Source organism: Ambystoma mexicanum, chromosome 11 (genome assembly GCF_040938575.1).
Source record: "Ambystoma mexicanum isolate Mex_15411 chromosome 11, UKY_AmexF1_1, whole genome shotgun sequence".
Classification (NCBI taxonomy): domain Eukaryota; kingdom Metazoa; phylum Chordata; class Amphibia; order Caudata; family Ambystomatidae; genus Ambystoma; species Ambystoma mexicanum.
Window position 1 is genome coordinate 1,093,985,634 of NC_090934.1, and position 21,661 is coordinate 1,094,007,294.

Sequence of the window (21,661 nt, forward strand, 5' to 3'; positions counted from 1 at the left end):
GACCCCATATCACTATCCATTGATGATGTCTTCATCTATCAGGGGGACCCTAAACGCACTGGCCCGAGGGTCATGGATGTTTTTCAGGAGTTTGGGGATATTAGTGACCTCAAGATAGATTGGGATAAATCTGAGCTGATCCCGATAAAGGAAGAGGAAGAGGCGCTTCCAGTGTGGTGTCTGCTCACGATAGCAAAGAATCCATGAATTATCTGGCCATCAGAGCTCCTCCGAAATAACCTGGACCTAGTTCTTTGATAGACTAAAGGGCGATGCCAAACACTCTTACAATATCCTTGTTGGGAAGAGTGAACCTGTTCAAAATGATGTCGGTGCCACGTCGCGCATACATACTTCAGAATACTCCAGTGTGTGACCTTCAGGGGGTGTTTCAAACCATAGAAAAACTGCAGAAGGAAATAATATTGGGGAACAGGATCCTGCGAATAGCGCTAGAGATTCTGATTAGATCAGTGTGGGATGGAGGACTGGGGGTCTCGAACGTGCAGCATTAATATTGGGCCTTGCAGCTGAAAGTGTTAAATAAATAGCTGTTTAGCGGGAGAGGCCAGCCACACATTAAGCTGGAATAGAGTAGGATGGGATCTATGCCTCTCCTGCAGGTACTATATAGAAGCAAGTTGGCACAACCTGGGGCATGTGCACTTGAATCCTGGAAAGCAGCTCTAAGAGCGATGAGCGGGAGGGAGTCGTGAACAAGGAGTGGCTTATATGGAGGAACGTAGACCTGCCCGAAATGTATAAATTGGGCGTGCAGAAGACATGGCAGGACAGGGGCATAAGACTTATGAAGAAACAGAATCAGCTCACCTCCTTCCAATTACTGCAAGGTGAATATGGATTATAGGATCGGGACCACTATACATACATTAGGCTGCAACATGCCATGGCCCAACAACAGGATGCGTGGAAAATACTGGATAGGTCCCGATAGAGGTTAACCTCTTGGAAGGGGAAATAAGGGGTAAGAAAATAACACAGGCATATCATATGTTAAATAGTTTCACATCTAACCCCCTGCAGAAGCTGAGAGCGAAGTGGGAGGAGAAACTAGGACCTTTGGAGGAAGAAGACTGGGTGGAGACACTGAGCTCACCAAGGGAAATGTGCGTAACCATGCGATGGCACTTAATACAAGGTATTACACAGAGTATATTACAGCAGGGACCGCCTTTATCGGATTGGGAGGGCTGCTGACCCCCGGTGTCTGAAATGGGGGGTGGGTGTGGGATAATTTTACTATATGTTATGGAAGTGCCACAAAGTGAAGTCCTTTTGGGATCAAGTTAGAGACAAGCTGTCCAGGTTGTCGGCAAAGCAATACTGGATTTCCCAAAATGGATGCCCTTACATGCATGGGGGGCGTAGGGGACTCTGGATTCAGTATTAAGGAAAATAACCTTATTAGGACCGCTATGATGATGGGCAACAAAGTATTGACGGGGCAATGGGGTATTTCCACACCACCAAATATCCACAGATGGCTGGATTAGATCGACTACTGTGCAGAGTTAGAACAAAAGGTGTATAGGGAGCAGGGGTGACCCAAAAAGTTTGAAAAGTATGGGCCCAGTGGATGGAGGTGGGGTAAGCTGCTTTTAAAGGGGAACCTACAGGAAGGGACGGGAGGAACTATGAGCCTGTGGTGGGGAAGCACTCGGACCGGGGGAGGGAGGGGGGTGTAGAGAGTGGTTTTTGTAGAATTGTGCTGATTGAATTCTTGTTTCAGTGTTTTGTTTTGAGGGTTGATTTTGGTAACTGAAAACAATAAAAAGGTGGTTTATTCATTTTCTTTTAATAAAGCACTTTAAATCGATAATCTTTCTATGTGAATTTTTGAGGCCATCTGTGACATTTAATAGGAAGGGGATGACGAATAGGGTTTTGGTGTCAAATGAAGCTCTGCAAGGCACCATCCAAGACGTGGAGCTTGGAGAGAGCATGGTGCAGGACACATACGTGTGAGAAATAGCATGTGAAAGACACCCTTGCACAGAGTCAGGGGACGAGCGGACGCTATACTCCAAACTCCTGGACTGAGAGAGACATTGCATCAACCCCGTTCCAGTACCTTTATCTTTTTGTAGCTACAATAGCTGTGTTAGAATATAATAATAATAATAATAATAATAATAATATGCATCTTTCTTAGCCCTAAGCTAAACCCTTTTTTGCGATCAAAATCCTATTCTTTCAGTAATATTCAAAATGGAGCCGCATTTGTAAGTCACTGAGTAGAAACAAAATAGAAATGCGTTCATGGCTTCTTGTGTCAGTCATTACAAGAATAGGCTGGGTCCTCGGAGAGGGCATGCATTAGTCACCTGGCCTTCACTGATAAACCTAGATTAAATAACATTTAAGGACAGGTCCTCATATTCTGCAAAGTAGGTTAGGCTGCTCCAAAATGGCCCTATTCTCTTCCCTAAATGCTATGTAAACACTGACTGCACCAAGCAGAGGTTAGTTACACATTAAGTCATAGCATTCAGCCCTTCCACTTTGTTAAATGCAAGAAAGGTATCTTTTTTAAGGTTGTGCAAACAGGGTGACCATTGTTGGAATGGAGGGCAAGCAGATTCTATATTTAAGGCCTCAAACATAAGTCACCGTCCGTGAACTGGCAGAAAGAGTTTGTCATTAAAGCCATAATTAAAGTGGAAACTCACAATATAACAATAACATCTATTGAATATGCAATTTCTTCTGCCTTCGGGTGATTAGGGCATTATTATGTATGTAGTCTGAACACAATTGTGTTGTTTTCTCTTGCAAATGACTGTTACGCTCACCTGGTATCCACAGGGACGCCACCCAGCCCTGGTTGGATGATTTGCACTCTCGAACCCTCTCCCGGTCCCTTGGTAAGGCCTCTGGTTAAAGATGGGTCTGCAATATAGGAGAGCTGGATTCAATACCAGATTGTCTTTATGTTTTCCCATCTCCCTTGGCCTCTTCTCCTTCCTCCCCCTTGGGCCCTCTCCTCACTTTAATATTGTGAAAGGTGGATTCTCCGTCCTGCTCTTCGTGGCAGGGGGCGCATAGATGTGGGGGCGAGCAGCGACCAAGTTATTTCACTGGTGCAAGCCCCCCCGCTGAGGGAATCCAGACCTGCTGCGACTCCGTAGGTTTGCTGCTTTACAGTCTTTATATGCAGTTCTTATGTTCCTTAGTTCGAATAATAAAGTCTTGCTTCTTTCCTTTTAGGTATAGAAAGGTATTTTGGTGTCATGCAGTTTGAAGAGGAGCATGGGCCGGTAGGCGAAAGCGCGGTGTGCGCGATGCGCTGTTTCGCCTTTTATATTGCTAACCTGTGTCTTTTCTCTCCTTGTAGGTTGCGATGTTCCTCACCGAGTGCCGTATTGTTCCAGCAATGATATGACCAGGAGATGACTACCCAGGTAAGAATTGTGTGGCTTTCTTCATTCATGAGCAAACGTGAGTAAACGCTTACTAATGCTGTCTTTCTTTCTCCTCTTTCCAGGTTATGGTATTCCAGGATGCATGCGGTGCCGGATGATGGAGTTCGTACCTTCAGGTGAGTGGAACTGAATTCGGCGATGGATTGAAGACAGGATACTGTTCCAGGTAAGTTTCGTAGTGTTCTTTGTCTCTCTGCAGGTCCTTGGTTTCAGATAAGCTGGCATCAAAGAACTGGACACAGTGAGCGTTATGCTGCCTACAGCAGAATAACGCAAAGCATGTTCTGCTGTTTGGGTGCGTTTTAAATAGTCTAAGGTAAAGAAGTCCAGGTAAAATAGTCCCAGGCCTGCCACACCCAAAAGATTAGACCGCATAGCTCCGTTCCTTGTAACTGAGCTATGTGTGTGCCTCCATGTTGGCTGAACCCCCCACGAGTTAAATAGTCCAAAGTAAACAGACCCATTCTAATGTTGGTCTTCGTGGTGGTTATGAGCCTGGCGCCAAAGGTGAGGTGTTGAAGATGAGATATTCAAAACAAAAAAAAAAAATGGATGAATCATGGGTTAGCATCCCCTCAAATGATTCCCACACCTCAGTGAATCCGATTCCAGGCGAATAGTTGAAGATTAGTACAACTACTAAAAGTCAAAATTTAAATGAGACTAAGAAACTGAAATCAAAGAACTTCGTTTGGCAGAAGCCGATTAAAAAAACTAAAAACATGTTACAGCCCAAATCTTCTAGAAACACGTCGTCTTCTTTTTCAAAGCCATCACAGCGGTTTCAAAAATGGCAGATCCTAGACGAGCCGTAAATATTGGCTCCACACATCAAAAAACTAAAGATATAGACGTGAACACACTGCCAGTCCTTCACAAAGCTCCAAAGACTAGTGATCATTTGAATAAGACAAATGCTAATCAAAATGATAAGTCGATGCAAGAATGTGAAACTCAAGATCAACTGGCATTGCAGACTAATGCTGTTCCAGTCATATTAAAGCATGTCTTAAATTATTCACCTTTGAATTAACTATTGATCTCTTAGAACAGCCTACTTCTCAAAAGATGACTATGGCTTGTAGACAGGATCCTCAAGTAGCTGACAGTGCTCAGAACATAAACAAACCTATTTTGAAATCCAGACCAAACTACGATAGCACCTTGCAAGAAATGCAAAATGCTATAAAAATATACTTCGATAAAAAAGATCATAATGATGAGATGTCAGACAAACCATCCCTCAAACATCCTGATTCCAATGTTTCGGCAGAACAAATTAGGAAAACAGTTGATAAATATATTGCCAAGAGATTGGCAACTGGTGAAATCCATCTCAATACACAGTGTACTTTACCAGCTGACTCCCATGATCTAAGACAGATGCATTATGTTGATGTACATACATCCAAAATCTTGCGAACAGGACGTTCAGTCCTTACCAATGTCTATGAAAGAAGGCCATGTCCAAATAAGAATCATTCTTCTGAATTAAAATCGCTCACTGAAAGAAAATCAGCACTTGGAACGAAAAAATGATGTTAGACCACAACAATTTAGGCCTTCATGTCATACATTGATCATGAAATGTAGAGATGACCCATTCTCCGCTTATGATTTAAACAGACGAAGTATCCTGAACATCTTCAATGATGTGATTGAACTGGAGGATATCACAACGGGTGATATAGATCTGGTTGAATTCATAGCAGGTAAAAACATGACCATAGTGAGACTTTGGATTCACTCCGGTATGGTCATGAATGCTATATGGCAATCAAAAATGACCTTGTTTAAGATGGGCTTTTTAATAGCCCAAGATCCAGAGCGAATACAGAGACAGGAAAATCAGTCACATAATTTGCAGCATAATGTCTCTACAAAATACTCATATCAGGAACCAAGTCAGCATGCCCCAAGGCAATACCAGGGGAAAGCATAACTAATAAATAGTGAAAAACAAATATCTCTGACCCTGGGATGTTGGAATACGAGAGGTCACACACACTTACAAATGTCCATAAAAAGATTTGATCATCCTTTTGATATTTTAATACTACAAGAGACGTGGTTTTGAACCCCTCGGTCCCCCCCGGTATTGATCCCTGCTGCCAGGGGCTCCAAAAGGTAGACCATCTTCGGGCCTTTTGGTGTTGGTTAGACGGAATTCTGGTTTTCACATTGAATCTTGGCTGTCGTACGATATCTTTTTGCAACTTACAAAACTGGTAAGTCCTTCAGGTAATATTGCAATAATAAACATATACCACAACCTGGAAGGCATATCTGAGGACACCTTTTATGAAGAATTAAACTACTTGATGTAATTGCCATAACGGTAAATATTACAGCTACAATCATAGCTGGTGATTTGAATATAAACTATTGATTCCTAGAACAAAGATGCTCTCACCAAGAGGGTCATAGATGGTCTAGTCTTATGGCAGAAAGAACATTTTACCTAGTTAATGGTGCCTTAATTGATGATATTCCAGCCCAACCCACATGGCATAAGGAAGGTTCTCATAGCATTATCGATTACATATATGTCAACGCGCAGTTATTTGTGCAAGTTTTGTCATTTAAAATTATAGCTCAGCAATTCAGTAACCATAATTTACTTGCATTAGAAAGGTGTTGGAAAAGATCTAGGAGGACATAAGAACATAACATAACAACATAAGAACATAAGACAAATTGGAATGGTTTTTCTTTGTCAGTGAATAATGCAAGGTCCAGTTTCTCGTGGTCAATCCCTAAATTAGAAGCATTGAATAAGGTCATTGAGTGGAATCCAATTGATGCTTCTAGGACACAATATACCACACTATTAAATCAGTTTAACCTTTTAACTGCCAATGGGTTTCCCCCACCCCTCAGTGCCATGGCCTTTTTTGGAGATTTCGGTATTTCAACATTCAAAGCCTTCTAACATTTTCTCCTTCATTAACCCCTTAAGTGCCAAGGACAAGCTATCTCGTCCTTGGCACTGGGGGAGGGGGGGGTAATCCCAAGGATGAGATACCTCGTCCTTGGCACTTTAAGATAATATCATGATTACTAAACAACATGCAGTAAAGCACTCACATGTGTTTGATCCAGAGGTCCGGGCAAGACGTATAGCATATCGCAAAGAAAGAAAACAAATTTTAAAATCTGATATGGTAATGCCACAAGCTGCACTTAGATCGGCGAAGTGCAGGTATCAAAACTGGATTCGGGCACGCAGATCTCTCCTATATCAATAAGATAGTGAAACTATGCTTAAAGCAATAGCAATGAAGAACACAGCGGACATTACTTAATAATTGATTGTCCCTTTCTCAAGTTGAAATGCAAGCAAATGGTGTAAGAGAAGAGCAATGGATTGATCACTTCACCCAGTTGTATGCGGACAAGTGTTTTGACACTTATAAATATACACTGAAAACTGAGTCGAGGTGGATAGTAGAATGTTCAGTAGAGATCATAGAGGATTTCATAAAACAAGCTAGTGGGTCGAGAGCTATAGGCCCTGACGGTCTAAACAACATAATGTTAAAAGTAAATATTCCAGTATGGGCAATTATTCTGTTTAATTTATTCCAACAAATATTATCCACCAGAGCTCTTCCCCTGTCATGGCAAACTTCCATTATAGTCCCCATATTTAAAAAAGGAGATAGATCACTGGGGAACTATCATCCTATATCTCTCTTGGATACCCCGGGAAAACTCTTTAATTCTCAGAGATTTCAATGCCTGGACTCTGCAGAACAATTATCGTGATCCTTTCCAATCTGGATTTGTGGAAGGTATGGGCACGACCATTAATCTGTTTTCCTTAAATGCCTTAAAATCACAATGTCACATAAAAAAACAACCTCTATATTTGGCTTTCGTTGATCTACATGCTGCCTTTGACTTAGTTTCACGTGTCTTACCAATGTCAAAACTGCATAGAGATCACTGTCCTCCCACTCTATCTGATGTACTTTACAGCTTTCGCTCTGTCAGGGTTCCATTGAATGCCTCGTTGGATAAACATAGATAGAGCTTGCACAATAACAAACTACCTTGTAGCCCCAGGGGAGCAAACGTTTTTGGTTCCAAATTGAGGTGGTCTGCCAAGCCTCAGAATCGTGCTGCATCGTTTCTGGCACATCCTTTTACGGAACGCTATGGGTTGCCATGGAAACGCTGGCGGCCATGGTATTCGTGTAGGTACTCAGGCCTACGGCGCCGTCCTGTGCATACGGTCAGGTGACCAGTATTTACGCCGCACCCCCCACACACGGCGGCACTTCTGAATTTGTCTGTTTTCAAAGATACATACCTTGTACCTTGTCTTCTTGGCTCCTTGAATCCCCTACCCGCTTTGTGACCTTCCTTGCTTCCTTCTTGTCATTGCTCTCAAGTCTTACCTGCTCAAACCCGACCCGGAAAGTCCACGGACTGCACTCGCCTAAACCCTCACGTCTTGCCTGCTCATACCAGACCCGGAACGTCCACGGACTACATTAGTCTAATCCCCCAAGTCTTACCTGCTCATACCAGACCCAGAACGTCCACGAACTGCAGTCATCTCATTTCACGAGTCTTACCTGCTCGTCGTTACAATCGGAAAACCCACGGACTGCATACATCTCATCTGAGTCTTACCTGTGTCATATCTTCTTTCTGGAACTGTCAAAGACACTTTTTGAATATCCAGGACTGTCACGCATCGGCGCCAGGACCAAGGCACATTGGCGCATCCGCGCAAGGATCAAAGGACACCAGCGCAACGGCGCCCGGATCAATTAACTCTTTAAGCGTCCTCGTGCTGGCGGGTATGGGAAAACAAAACATTGTGTTTCCCGGACTGCCACTGCATTTTCAACTCTCCTGCAACACCTATCCAGGTCACTCATTTGGTAAGCACAAGACTATTCGTTTCTTACTTTCTTGCAATTTCTGTACTCCTGGTAACAGTTACTTTCCTTGTTTTCAGGGTACTCACCAATCTAACTTGGAACTATTCAGTCCTAGTCTGATTTTCTTGTTTGTGAGTATCAGTTCAGTATCTTGCTTTGGAGAGTTCATTGCCTTAACCCACATGTTAATATCTGGTTAATTTTTCTTGCAGCCAGCTGTTGGAGTACCAGGGTGTACCATATTTTTGGGCAATACTCACCTCAATCTGTCCTTTTGTACTCTTGAGGGGTATTTTGTCAGAAAGCCTAAATTGCATCACAGTGTCTCAAGCCACCACTACTATACTGAGCCCTTGTGTCCTAACATATTCAGAAGCCTTTACAAAATGGAAGAGGCTGTTGACCATTTGGTGGCTCTATCCAAAGTGGTGGAAGACCTTAGGGCAGACATGACAGCCGCACATGATGCAACTCAACGTCGTATTAATGAGTTACTTGCTGGTCTGCAGTCAGGGGCTGGAGCATCTAGTCCTGGAGTGGATTCAACTTCAGGAAGGGCTCAATCAAGAACTGAGTCAAGCCCAGTCTACATGGCAACACAGTTTCCATTAGCCCCTCAAGAAAAGTTACTAGGGGATCCTAAGACCTTTCGAACATTTATTAATCAGTGCCGCTTACATTTCTTGTGTAGGCCTGCATCCTTCCCTGATGCTACTACTAAGGCAGCATTTGTTCTGTCTAACCTTGGGGGTACTGCAGCAGTGTGGGCCAATCCCCTGCTGGAACAGAGTAGCCATTTACTGTATGATTGTGAGGCTCTGATTACGGCTATGACCCAGGTGTTTGATACCAGATATAAGTCACAGGCAACGGACCTGGAGTTGCTTTCTTTACAACAGAAAGACAAATCCTTCTTGGAGTATTTGGCTAAGTTTAACTAGTTAGTTGCAGAAACAGATTGGCCCGATGAAAAGAAATCTGCTTTGTTTTACAAAGGTCTTTCGGAAGGCTTAAAGGATATTTTGGCAACAGTACCAGTGGTTCCTAGTGGTTTCCCAGAACTGGTTGACCTTATGTTGCAAATCGATGCCCGTAAGGCTGTACGAAAGGGGGGGAACAAAGAACTACCCTAACCGTTCCGACACCAGTAACTCCTGTCTCAGTCTCCGAACCGATGCAAATTGGTGCCATTCGAGTTCCGCTCACTCCTTCAGAAAGAGAGCTTTGAAGGGTCAATCATTTATGCTTCTATTGTGGGTCATTGGGTCATTTCCTGAAGCTTTGTCCTAAGAATCCTATGAAGGCAGGAAACGCCAAAGCTCGACAATAGACAGGGTCCCTTTGTCGAGTCAAGCGGTCATGGACCCCAGATCCTCAGCTCCTTTTTCAGTCTTGGCTACTTTGTCTTCTACCCCTGAGACAACCTGGTCTGTTCACCTATGATTGATTCAGGTGCTACTGGAAATTATGTGGATGCACAATTTGTACATGATCATTCCATTGATTTCCAAGAAAATCCCAGAGCTAGTTAATGCAGTGGATGGTACGTCTCTGATTTCTGGTTTGGTGACAGAACAAACCATTGATCTTGTGTTATCGATTGGTGATGGTCATTCAGAGATCATCCGTTTTGATGTTATTTCAGCTCCTCAATTTAAGCTGATTTTGGGGTTGCCATGGTTAATGAAACACAACCCTTCCATCGATTGGATGTCACGTTCAGTCGAGTTTACCTCGGACCAATGTCAGGAGTCTTGTCATGCAGATACGGTTGAATTTGGAAATCCTAGTTCCAGGCTCCTAGATTCAGCCTTAACTGTTGGGGCTATTACTACAGTGCTCCTTCCAAAGGAATATGATTCTTTTAAGGACGTGTTTGATAAGAAGGCGGCAGAAAAACTACCTCCGCATCGCCCTTATGATTGCCCGATAGAATTATTGGCAGATGCCTGTATTCCTTCCGGAAGAATCTATTCACTTACACAAAAGGAGGATGTGGTCTTAAAGAAGTATTTAGATCAAGCACTCCAGACGGGGTTCATCCGCCCCTCCAGGTCTCCAGCAGCATCACCACTTTTATTGGTATCTAAGAAAGAGGGAGAATTACGCCCCTGTATCGATTATAGAGAATTGAATTCACTAACAGTACAGAATCAGTATCCGATTCCTCTGATATCTGTTCTGTTGGGTCAACCAGTTTCTTCCAAGTTTTTTACCAAACTTGACCTAAGGGAGGATTATAATCTGGTGAGAATCAGAAGGTGACGAATGGGAAACAGCATTCAAAACTAAGTATGGTCTATTTGAGTACTTGGTTATGCCATTCGGTCTTTGTAATGCCGCAGCTACCTTCCAGTATTTTATCAACGATGTGTTCAAGGACTTACTGGATCAGTTCATGGTTGTCTATCTCGGCGACATTCTCATTTATTCTTCTACCTATAAGGAACACGTCCAACATGTCTCCACCATTTTGCAGAGATTGTGTGAAAACAACCTATATGCCAAATTGGAGAAGTGTGTCTTTCATGCTGACCAGGTGTAATTCTTAGTCTACGATATCATCAGTGAGGGGGTTAAGATGAGCAGTAATAACTTTAAAGCGATCTTGGACTGGCCTGTCCCAAACAATGTAAAGTCTCTTCAGTCCTTTTTAGGGTTTGCAAACTTCTACAGGCGGTTCATACACTCATTTTCGGCCATCGCAGCTCCCTTGACTGCATTAACCAGTTCTAAAACTGGATTTGAATGGTCTGATCAAGCCCAGAAAGCCTTTGAAACATTGAAGTCCGTGTTCACCTCTCCCCGATCCTACAGCATCCAGATCAAAAACGTCTTTTTATTGTTGAGGCTGATGCCTCGGATCTGGCTGTGGGAGCGATTCTGTGCCAGAGGTGTGAAGACTCTGGTCTTCTACATCCTGTGGCTTACCATTCCAGGAGACTTACTAAGTATGAGATGAATTACGCTATCACTGAACGTGAACTTCTGGCAATACGCAATGCGTTCCTGGTATGGAGACACCATCTATTGGGTACTATTACACCCCTACAGGTTTTCACTGATCATCGTAATCTTCTTGCTCTTAAATCTGTACGCTGTACCACCGCTCGCCACGTAAGGTGGCATGAATTCTTTTCCATTTATATCTTCCAGATCACGTACCGTCCCGGCAAGATGCATTCTAGGGCAGATGCTTTATCAAGAATGAACGAAGGCGGTCAGACGCCTCACCGGGAAAGCACTGTGTTACAACCATCGTTTGTCATTTGTTCTTGTACCGTAGATTCTTCTTTGAAGGGAATGATTAAATCCTGGATAGCGACAAATCCTCCTGAACTCCATGATCATGACATAAAAATCGTCAATTCCATGCCTTATGTACAAGAACGGTTGTATCTCCCTACTTCAGAAACCTGTGTCTTGGCCCTTCAGTGGTGTCATGATGCCTTAATGGCTGCACATCCAGGGAGACACAAGATGCTTGAACTGTTAAAATGTTGGGCGTTCTGGCCTACGATGGTTAAAGATGTTTCGGACTATATCAAAGGGTGCGCTATTTGTGCTCAGTGCAAAGGTACAGTGTCTAAACCTATGGGATTGATTCAGCCTATCCCTGTTCCTAACAAACCCTGGCTAATGATCTCAATGGACTTTGTGGTCGAATTACCTCATGTCCGAGGTTGTGATACCATATAGGTGGTCGTTGACTACATTTCCAAGATGGCCTTGTTTGTACCCTGCCAGGGTACACCTTCTGCTCCGGTTCTAGCAGAAATGTTCTTGCAGAATGTGTTCCGTCATTTTGGACTACTCGAGATCATCATTACAGATTGTGGCTCACAGTTTACCTCCTGTTTCTGGCGCCATGTAGTCACTGCCTTAGGTAAAGATGCACGTTATTCTACGGCCTATCATCCCGAAATGGATGGGCAAACCGAAAGGGCAAACACCACCATGGAAGAATTCTTACGTTGTCCGATTACTCAGCATCAAGAGTCATGGTGACATTTTTTGGGGGCGGCAGAATATGCATACAATAATTCAGTACATTTGTCTACAGGTACTTCTCCATTCTTTGCTCTTTACAGTCTCCATCCTAGGTCAATTCCTGAGGATCTAATACCTACCACTGAAAATCTGGCAGCTCAGGCTTGCATTTGTGACTTCATCTCGCTTAGGGAAACGGTCTTTGATCATTTGGAGACCGCTCAACAGCAAGCTAAACTCTATGCTGACAAACACCGGAGACCTGCTCACGATTATCAGTCTGGAATGTTGGTCTGGTTATCTTCTAAGAACCTCCATTTACCTGGTCGTAGATGTTTGATACCTCGTTTTGTGGGGCCTTTCCCCATTAAGGAAGTGATCAATCCTTTGGTGGTTCGCTTAGATTTACCTTCCCATTGGAAGATTCATCCAGTCTTTCACGTTTCACTTCTGAGGCCTTGTCCAACAGGTATTCGCCTCTCCTCTCGTCGGGCACCAGTGATAGTCAAGGGGGTGGAGGAGAATGTGGTCAAGGCCATTCTAGATACTAAGGTGGTCCGTGGGATCCATCATTTCCTTATTGATTGGGATGGTTATGGTCCAGAGGAGCGAACACGGGAACCCGAGTCTAATGTACATGCTCTTCGTCTCTTGTCCGAGTTCCTGGCTGCTTGCATCTTTGGGGGAGGAAACTGTCAGGGTTCCATTGATTGCCTCGTTGGATAAACATTGATGGAGCTTGCGCAATAACAAACCTGTAGCCCCAGGAGAGCAAACGTTTTTGGTTCAAAATTGAGGTGGTCTGCTAAGCCTCAGAATCGTGCTGCATCGTTTCTGGCGCATCCTTTTACAGAACGCTATGGGTTGCCATGGAAACGCTGGCGGCCATGGTATTCGCGTAGCTACTCAGGCCTACGGCGCCGTCCTGTGCGTACGGTCAGGTGACCAGTACTTAAGCCGCGCCCCTGCGCACAGCGGCGCTTCTGAATTTGTCTGTTTTCAAAGCTACGTACCTTGTACCTTGTCTTCTTGGCTCCTTGAATTCCCGGCCCGCTTTGTGGTCTTCTTTGCTTCCTTCTTGTCATTGATCTCAAGTCTTACCTGCTCAAACCCGACCCGGAACGTCCACGGACTGCACTCGCCTAAACCCTCACGACTTACCTGCTCATACCAGACCCGGAACATCCACGGACTGCAGTCATCTAATCCCTCAAGTCTTACCTGCTCATACCAGACCCGGAACATCCACGAACTGCAGTTATCTCATTTCACAAGTCTTACCTGCTTGTCGTTACAATTGGAAAACCCACGGACTGCATACATCTCATCTCTAGAGTCTTACCTGTGTCATATCTTCTTTCTGGAACTGTCCAAGACACTTTTTGAACATTCAGGACTGTCGCGCATCGGCGCCAGGACCAAAGCACATTGGCGCATCGGCGCAAGCATCAAAGGACACCAGCGCAACGGCGCCCGGATCAATTAACTCTTTAGGCGTCCTCGTGCCGGCGGGTTTAGGAAAACAAAACATTGTGTTTCCCGGACTGCCACTGCATTTTCAACTCTCCTGCAACACCTATCCAGGTCACTCATTTGATAAGCACAAGACTATTTGTTTCTTACTTTCTTGCTATTTCTGTACTCTTGGTAACAGTTACTTTCCTTGTTTTCAGGGTACTCACCAATCTAACTTGGAACCATTCAGTCCCAGTCTGATTTTCTTGTTTGTGAGAATCAGTTCAGTATCTTGCTTTGGAGAGTTCATTGCCTTAACCCACATGTTAATATCTGGTTAATTTTTCTTGCAGCCAGCTGTTGGAGTTCCAGGGTGTACCATATTTTCAGGCAATACTCACCTCAAACTGTCCTTTTGTACTCTTGAGGGGTATATTGTCAGAAAGCCTAAATTGCATCACGACGTGTCAAGCCACCACTACTATACTGAGCCCTTGTGTCCTAACATACTCTCAGACGTCCTTACATGTACGACTAGATCTAAATGGCCGATTTACAGCACCTATTATGACTGCACAAGGCTTAAAGCAAGGCTGTCTGCTAGCCTCAACGGTGTTTAATTATTTTATCTATGACATCAAGACCACTTTTTAAACTATTGTTTCTGACTCTCCTAAAATTAACAACATGCCAGTCAGAGCGTTGATGTACGACGATCGATGATTTGGTTCTTATATCGCAAACGCTGATTGGTCTGCGAATATTATTGGATGGTTTTGAAGTCTACATTGATGAAAATGAATTGAAAATCAATACCAAGAAAATTCAAATCAGTCAATATACACCAAAGAAATGAAATCGCAGATAATACCAATGTTCGATTAATAAAATTAAGCTAATGGTTGTTCCCATGTATACATATTTGGGAATTATATTTGAAGCTAACATCAGTGCGAATGGCCATTTTGTCCAAATGGAACATAAACTGGCCACAGGCATATCACAAACCAAAATTATATTATATCGTTTTGGCAAATTTTACATAAAACCAGCTTTAATATACTGGAAACAGAAGACAATGCCATGTTTATTATATGGACTTGAAATGGTAGCGCCGATATCTGCACAAACCTTGAACAAGTTAGAAGCCAAATTCTGGCGCCAAATTTTAGAGGTATCACAGTGTACTCCCATTTCATGGTTGCGATACGAACTGGGCACAGTATCGTTGAATGCTGTTTATCAGTGGAAAATGTGTGCATTCTTAAGGAAGTGTATGGTGTCCACTAAGATGCCAGTGATGCTAAAAGCTTTATCGGCATACCTCTTTTCCTCTCAGCATGCATTTGTCCAGATTTAGTTAAAAGCTACTTACAATATTCTTGTTAATGCAGATACCGCTATAGAAATGCTGATTAATGACCCAGATACGGCCAAGAAAAAGATATACACCATGGATTGGATAAACAATATAGCAATGTGTTTACAGTATAAGCATGCATCAAGTCGAAGATTTTGGCTAAAAACTTTAGGAGTGCTGGAAAGATATCTTTCAATGCGTCCATCAAAATACTATAGACAGTGCCGATACAGATTGCAGTAATACAATTTTTAAATGCATTGAAACTTCAGATAGAAGTAAAATGAATCGCATCTTAACTTTCACTTACTATTTGAATGAAATCCATATATGGAAGAATGTGAGATTTCATTTATTATTCGTTCTCAGTTTAGTAAGAATGATATTAATAATGTTTACTCAATTCTGTGATTCACTGTTTTTAATGTAAATTTTTATTAATCTTTTTATAAATGTTATGTAATTTTATGAATTAATGTATTTCAAATGTTTTTCATGTGATAAAAATAACATTTAAGGACAGGTCCTCATATTCTGCAAAGTAGGTTAGGCTGTACCAAAATGGCCCTATTCTCTTCTCTAAATGCTATGTAAACACTGACTGCACTAAGCAGAGGTTAGTTACACATTGAGTCATAGTGTTCAGCCCTTCTACTTTGTTAAATGCAAGAAAGGTATATTTTTAAGGTTGTGCAAATAGGGTGTCCGTTGTTGGAATGGAGGGCAAGTAGATTCTATATTTAAGGCCTCAAACATAAGTCACTGTCTGTGAACTGGCAGAAAGAGTTTGTCATTAAAGCCATAAGTAAAGTGAAAACTGACAATATAACAATAACATCTATTGAATATGCAATGTGTTCTGCCTTCTGGTGGTTAGGGCATTATTATGTATGTAGTCTGAACATATTGGTGTTGTTATCGCTTGCAAATGAATAACAAATGACCTATGCTGATGCAGGCTTCATTTTTTGTATAAAAGGAGAAGCTGTGTACTATTCAGGCACTTCACTTCTCAACTCTCCATGAAATACTGGTTGTGGATGAGCCTGAAGTCTGCTCGAGTGTATGATATATATGCGCTAAATAAATCTTAACTTGTAATTTTGAAACTCAGTCTGAGATACTCTACTTTGTTTGAATCATAGCGCTTAGAAGTATCAGCTTTTTACTGCGTCAGGTGTCGGTATTTATTTTCTGTGCAGTGTCCCAAACTCTTGCCAATTGAACTTGAAACGTCAAAACATATGGCTTTTCTGACGAGCGAGGAGAAGCCGACCCGTGATGGAGGAATAAGTTAACTGGGTCTGCGACATGTCCTGGAGGTCAGACAATGAAGGGGTTGAAGCCCGAGAAATAAGGTTTGAAGCCTGGGGGAAACGGGGACACAGGAGGTGGGGCTGCAGTTGGAAGGAGGGCAGCCAACCAATCTAGGGCTTTCCCCTAGCAGAGTACATAAGGGCGTCCCGTCTGCAGGGGACCCTCTTTATTAATATCAATGCTGCCAAGGAACAAGCAGGGCATTGTTATCCTCCCACCCTCCCAGCCACCCTACAACAAAGCATTTCAACAGCAACATAGAGTAGCACTTTCATGTTAATGCAACTGCTGCAGTTGCAGGGGCGGTATGCAAGCAACCAGTTGGACTTAAAAGACTATGAAGAGATCTTGGCAACAATCCGGAGGGGTTTTCTCTCCTCCAGTGTTCAGCTGCCCTCTGTGGCCCAGCTGCAAGGGGGCTTTTTTTTATAACACTATTTATTGAGTTTTATACACACAAAACAATATGAACGTACATATGAATAAAAGGCAGCAGAGTCAGATGATGTATCAAGCATATCAACAATCGTAAGCGTTTCAGCGACTACACAGATGTAGGTGGGGGATAGGGGGAGGAGGGGGCTTTTGATAGGAAAAAGCTCAGCTTCCCCCATGATGCCTCCAGCCCAGGATCTCCTGCAAGGACAGGTGGACGGGCGATACTTTCGGTTAGGGGAGTTCTGGCCTAATAAAATATGGAGATGGTTGATGCAAAGGGGAGGGGGAGGAGTAAAAAAGATTGGATCTAGTCGGTTGGTCGCCCCATACGAGAAGCGTTTTTATTGCAAATGTAACGAAGCGAACGAACCAAGAAGTTATAATGTAATCAAAGTGTGTTTTGCAGTGTTGATAAACACCAAGTAGGTGTGAATTTAGCACGATTGCTGTGTATGCGTAATAGACCTGCGTCCTTTCAAGCCACAGATAAGCAGTCTACTAACTGGTTTTGATGATTTAAGGTTTATGCCACAGGTGTATTCATGCGTTCGTGAGGGAAGGTAGATTAAGACGTGGCCAAGTACCAATGGTATGCAATTTCCTCAGATTTAACACATCTATCCAAAGAATGAAGAACAATCTATTATTTGCAAAGACAAAAAACACTAGCCTATTTTATTTTTTACCTAGCATCGCTTGCAGCACAAGCAGGAACACAATCTTCTTTCCCTAGGCGGAGCTGTCGAGTGCCAGTGGCATAGCGACGTGACGCCGCCCAAGCACCCATCGCAAATTCATAGGATGAGTTACTATGTCGCGACAGGGTGTTGACACCCCAAAGAGAGGGAAGAACAAGGGTCGGGACGATGTCAGAGTATAACTCTGGCTCTTTTGGTGTCGCGGGTGTACTAAGTACATTGGCAGTGACGTAAGAAGGAGGAGGGAGCGCTGTCATGGCGGCGGAAGGCGTAGTTCCGCGGTGACGTCAGAGAGGAGGTCCAGCTGTCATGGCGGCGGAAGGCGTAGTTCCGCGGTGACGTCAGAGAGGAGGCCCAGCTGTCATGGCGGTCTCACATTCTACCGAGGAATTGCTTGTGCGTTTCAGTTAGACTAAGATCATATCAGCTTCCAACGCAGCTACATGGACAACCAGAAAGGATCGGAGCTTGTTATCGGCGACGTTGTCTCTGCTGCACTAAGCCTTGGCGAAATGAGTGCCCAGCCAGGGAAGGCACAACCCGCCTATGACGACAGTGAGGTGAGCTCCGTCAGCGCTCCTGCTCCGCGAGAGACACCTGCCGCACAGTGCCCCGGACCCCCGGCGCACGCAAGCAGTACCGTTCCCGATCTCCATCCTCTAACCCCCGGACAACTGGAGCAACGAACCCTTGACAGTCTTGCGTCCGTTTCCCTCCCCGGATCCCCACCCAACATCCCAGGTAACGCCTCTTGCAGTCCTCACCCCTCCAGTGCATCATCTCTTAGTCCCCAGGGCACTGGAGTTGATTCGCACCTCCTCCTCTCAACCACAGACTCAACTGAAAGACCCCTCCCCCTTGGTGATACAGGCCCCGTAGGCACTAGTCCTGCCTCACCTGGCACTTTGCACCCTGATGCCACCTCTCACAGCCCCCTTGTCCCAGGGGCTTCCTCCTCAAGGCCCCATGTGCCTAAAGCTGCCTCGCCCAGCCCTACACCCGAAGCTGCCTCCCTCGGTCTACGGGATGCTTCGCATGCCCCTCTGCAAGCCTCAGCCAGCCCCCTGAACCCTGGGGCTGCGCTACCTGTCTTAATTAGCTGCCTGCCGACATCATCCAGCCCCTTGCCCCCTGGACCTAACTCGCCTAGCTCTCTGCCCACCTCGCCCAGCTCCCTGCCCGGGGCAGTTTCACCAAGCCTGGACTCCCCAGGGTCGTCTTCCCGCCTACAGTCCCACCCTAGCTCTGACCTGAGCGCAAGCGAGGGTCCCGAGGAGAAGGTGGGCAGGGATCGTGGGCCTAGTCAATCGGGTCAACCTGTCTACCACATCAAGTGGCTACAGTGGAAGGAGCAACCGACCCCCATCATCACTCAGAACGAGAACGGTCCTTGCCCGTTGCTGGCCATCATCAATGTGCTGCTGCTAGCCTGGAAGGTAAGGAACTCTTTTTGACTGTGGCATGTTTTTCAAACATCCTGCATGGGGTAGGGAGTTGTACAAGACCTGGACATATGACCACCAGTCTCCTGATACCTCTCGCCCTCCATAAATAAACAGTAACCCAAAGGATTGTTTAAATCCACTTGGATATACATGTTCACAGCCTTTAATGTAACAATATTCCTCGAAAATCAGGGTTGGTTGGTGGTCACATCAGTGCTGGTCTCTAGCCTTAAAGTTAAAGACCCATGCCCATAGTGGGTTCTGTATCTAGAAAATCATGATTGTTGGAGCCACGTACACTAAAGTAATTTTAGAGCGACTTTTGGACCTATTGCTTATTTTATCTGATTGAGAAGGCCATTTCATTAACCCATCCCCGTTGTTTTGGCCCCAAAACATCTGATACATTATTATGAGATGCTGTCTGTCATTTTATCACTTGCTATCTCCTTGTCAATCCACTGATCTAGAAGCACTTCTGCATGCATGGCCTGTCCACAACTCACAAAGGCTCACCGTTTTCTGGGCACGTGAGTGTTCAGGTGCTGTTCATAGTCGGAAATTAGTCAATTAAAGGTTAGAACGCTCACCTGGGGGCCGTTAGTTAAGCAAGCAGCCAAGATTGCTAGTTTCAAGCCTCCCCACTGATGCTCTTCTCTTATTCTATTTTGTTTGATTTCAGCCATTTGCTTTTTTGTAATAGTCTTTTGAAAGATAAAAATCTACATCACTAATGAAACTGTTTTGTTGACATTTCTTTAGTCCGGTCAAATAATTAATTCAGCCTGCATAAAGTCATCATCAATAAACCTATATTGTACATAACTGCTGAACCCATATGCATGCATCATAGTACTTAGCCAAAACCTACCCTTACCCAGAATAATTTGGCTCACACATTGTCTGTCAAGTGTTGGCAATAAAAGGCCATAGGTTTTTATTGTACAGATATGGTTATGCCAATAACAATAATCACATATCATAAGATAATACACAATACTTTTGTGCACTGGGTCTTGGGGTTACCTCCTCTGGCCCGTGCCCACCTTCTTATGTCCCACGACTTGTTGTGGACACCGTACAGTGTCCTGTACTTTTCCTTTGTTCTCCCGTTTTTTGTAGGGTGGGAGGGTTTTGTGGTAAAGAAGCAAAGGTCTGGAAGGCACTGAGTCAACAGTGCACCTCCTGTGTGTTTGGGTCCCCGTTCAGGGTCCACAAACTTGTTGTGTTTTCTCAGAGCGAGCCGCTCTGTATTTACTTTGATATGTATAGTAGGGGGGGCTGTTATGTGTCAGCCCCCGGGGGGGGGGGCAGGTCTTTGAACCTGATCCCTGCCTGCCTTTTGGCTTCCTTGGGTGCTTAGCACCTAGCTGCATGAAGGAAGGGTGAGGTGATTACTCACACCTCACCCTTCCTCAGCATTGTGCTTGGCAGACTGCGTGTCTCTACGACAGGGGGGAGGAGGAGAGAAGCAGAGAGGGGGGAAGGTTGTGCTGCCCCTCTCCAGGCCTGCTGATGGTAACAGCAGTTACCCTGCCTCGCTTTGTGAGGCACTACAGCATTGCCCATAACTGCTGAACCCATATGCATGCATCATAGTACTTAGCCGAAACCTACCCTTACCCAGAATAATTTGACTCACACATTGTTTCTCAAATGTTGGCAATAAAAGGCCGTAGGTTTTTATTGTACAGATATGGTTATGCCAATAACAATAATCACATATCAGAAAATAATACACAATACTTTTGGGCACCGGGTCTTGGGGTTACCCCCTCTGGCCGTGCCGCCACACGGGGGCAGGTTGCCGGCTGACCGCGTTCCCCCGAAGTATCTCTTATTTACAACCCCTGGGGGCTAGAGTTGCTGTAATTTCTCGAAAGAAACGTTCCATGCCCTTAGTTGATAAGTGGGTGCCGTCTTTGTGAAAAAGGTCAGGATCACCCAGTGTAATGGCTGGGTGTTTGATGAAGCCCAGTCCTCTTATTGTGCAGAATTTCTCTAGCCTCCTGTTGATTTTTCGTCTGGAAATGTTTACAGATTTATAACAGTTGGCCCCCTGCCATTTCCTCCTAGGTAGGATGGCTGAAAAGTTTATTTCCGTTCCTCTCCAGTTGTATGCGATGCCTGCAAGGGAGGCGCACATGTACTCGAGTAACTGCCTCCTCCCCACTGTTATTAGGTCATTGCCACCTAAGTTTATGATCAGGAATTCGGGTGGGTCCCTGTATGCAACCAGCTCTGCTAATGTTTCATGGATCTCTGCCCACCGCAGGCCCCTGTAGCCCCACCACGAGGCAATGGTGTTCCTGAAAGGTGGCCTTTCCTTGGTCTCCTCTGCCCATCGGCCTCTCCTGAAAGTAAGAGTGGCCGACAATCCATGCTGATTTCAGGGAGGTCCTCCCTTCGCCTGGTGTTTCTGTATGAAAGGGGGGGGAGAAAAGAGGGGATGAGGCTGGCGGGCTATATTAATTGCAGTCTGATGTATCTTTTGTAACAGTCTGATTTCCAGCCCCCTATATTTTTCAGCAGTTGGGGGGGCTAAACCTCCCTGCCATGCTGAGGTGGCGGCACCTATTCTGAAGGAATGGGTGCCAAAACCCTTGGGGTCCCACCCCGC

General features: G+C 44.5%; 1 protein-coding gene and 1 long non-coding RNA gene across 4 annotated transcripts in view; one reads left to right on the forward strand and one right to left on the reverse strand.

Moving 5' to 3' along the window:
* LOC138504138 (uncharacterized) overlaps positions 1 to 17,718 on the reverse strand; it is a 448,967-nt gene extending 431,249 nt beyond the window's left edge. The window contains exon 1 of the long non-coding RNA XR_011279785.1: positions 17,585 to 17,718. This is a non-coding gene — a long non-coding RNA (uncharacterized lncRNA). The remainder of the gene's footprint in view (positions 1 to 17,584) is intronic.
* A 182-nt stretch (positions 17,719 to 17,900) lies between these two features.
* Positions 17,901 to 21,661, forward strand: part of MINDY2 (MINDY lysine 48 deubiquitinase 2) — an 838,774-nt gene continuing 835,013 nt past the window's right edge. For all 3 annotated transcript variants that reach the window (XM_069624356.1, XM_069624357.1, XM_069624355.1), the window contains exon 1: positions 17,901 to 19,032. In XM_069624356.1, the coding sequence (XP_069480457.1) occupies positions 18,040 to 19,032 (993 nt within the window). In that variant the 5' untranslated portion in view covers positions 17,901 to 18,039. The remainder of the gene's footprint in view (positions 19,033 to 21,661) is intronic.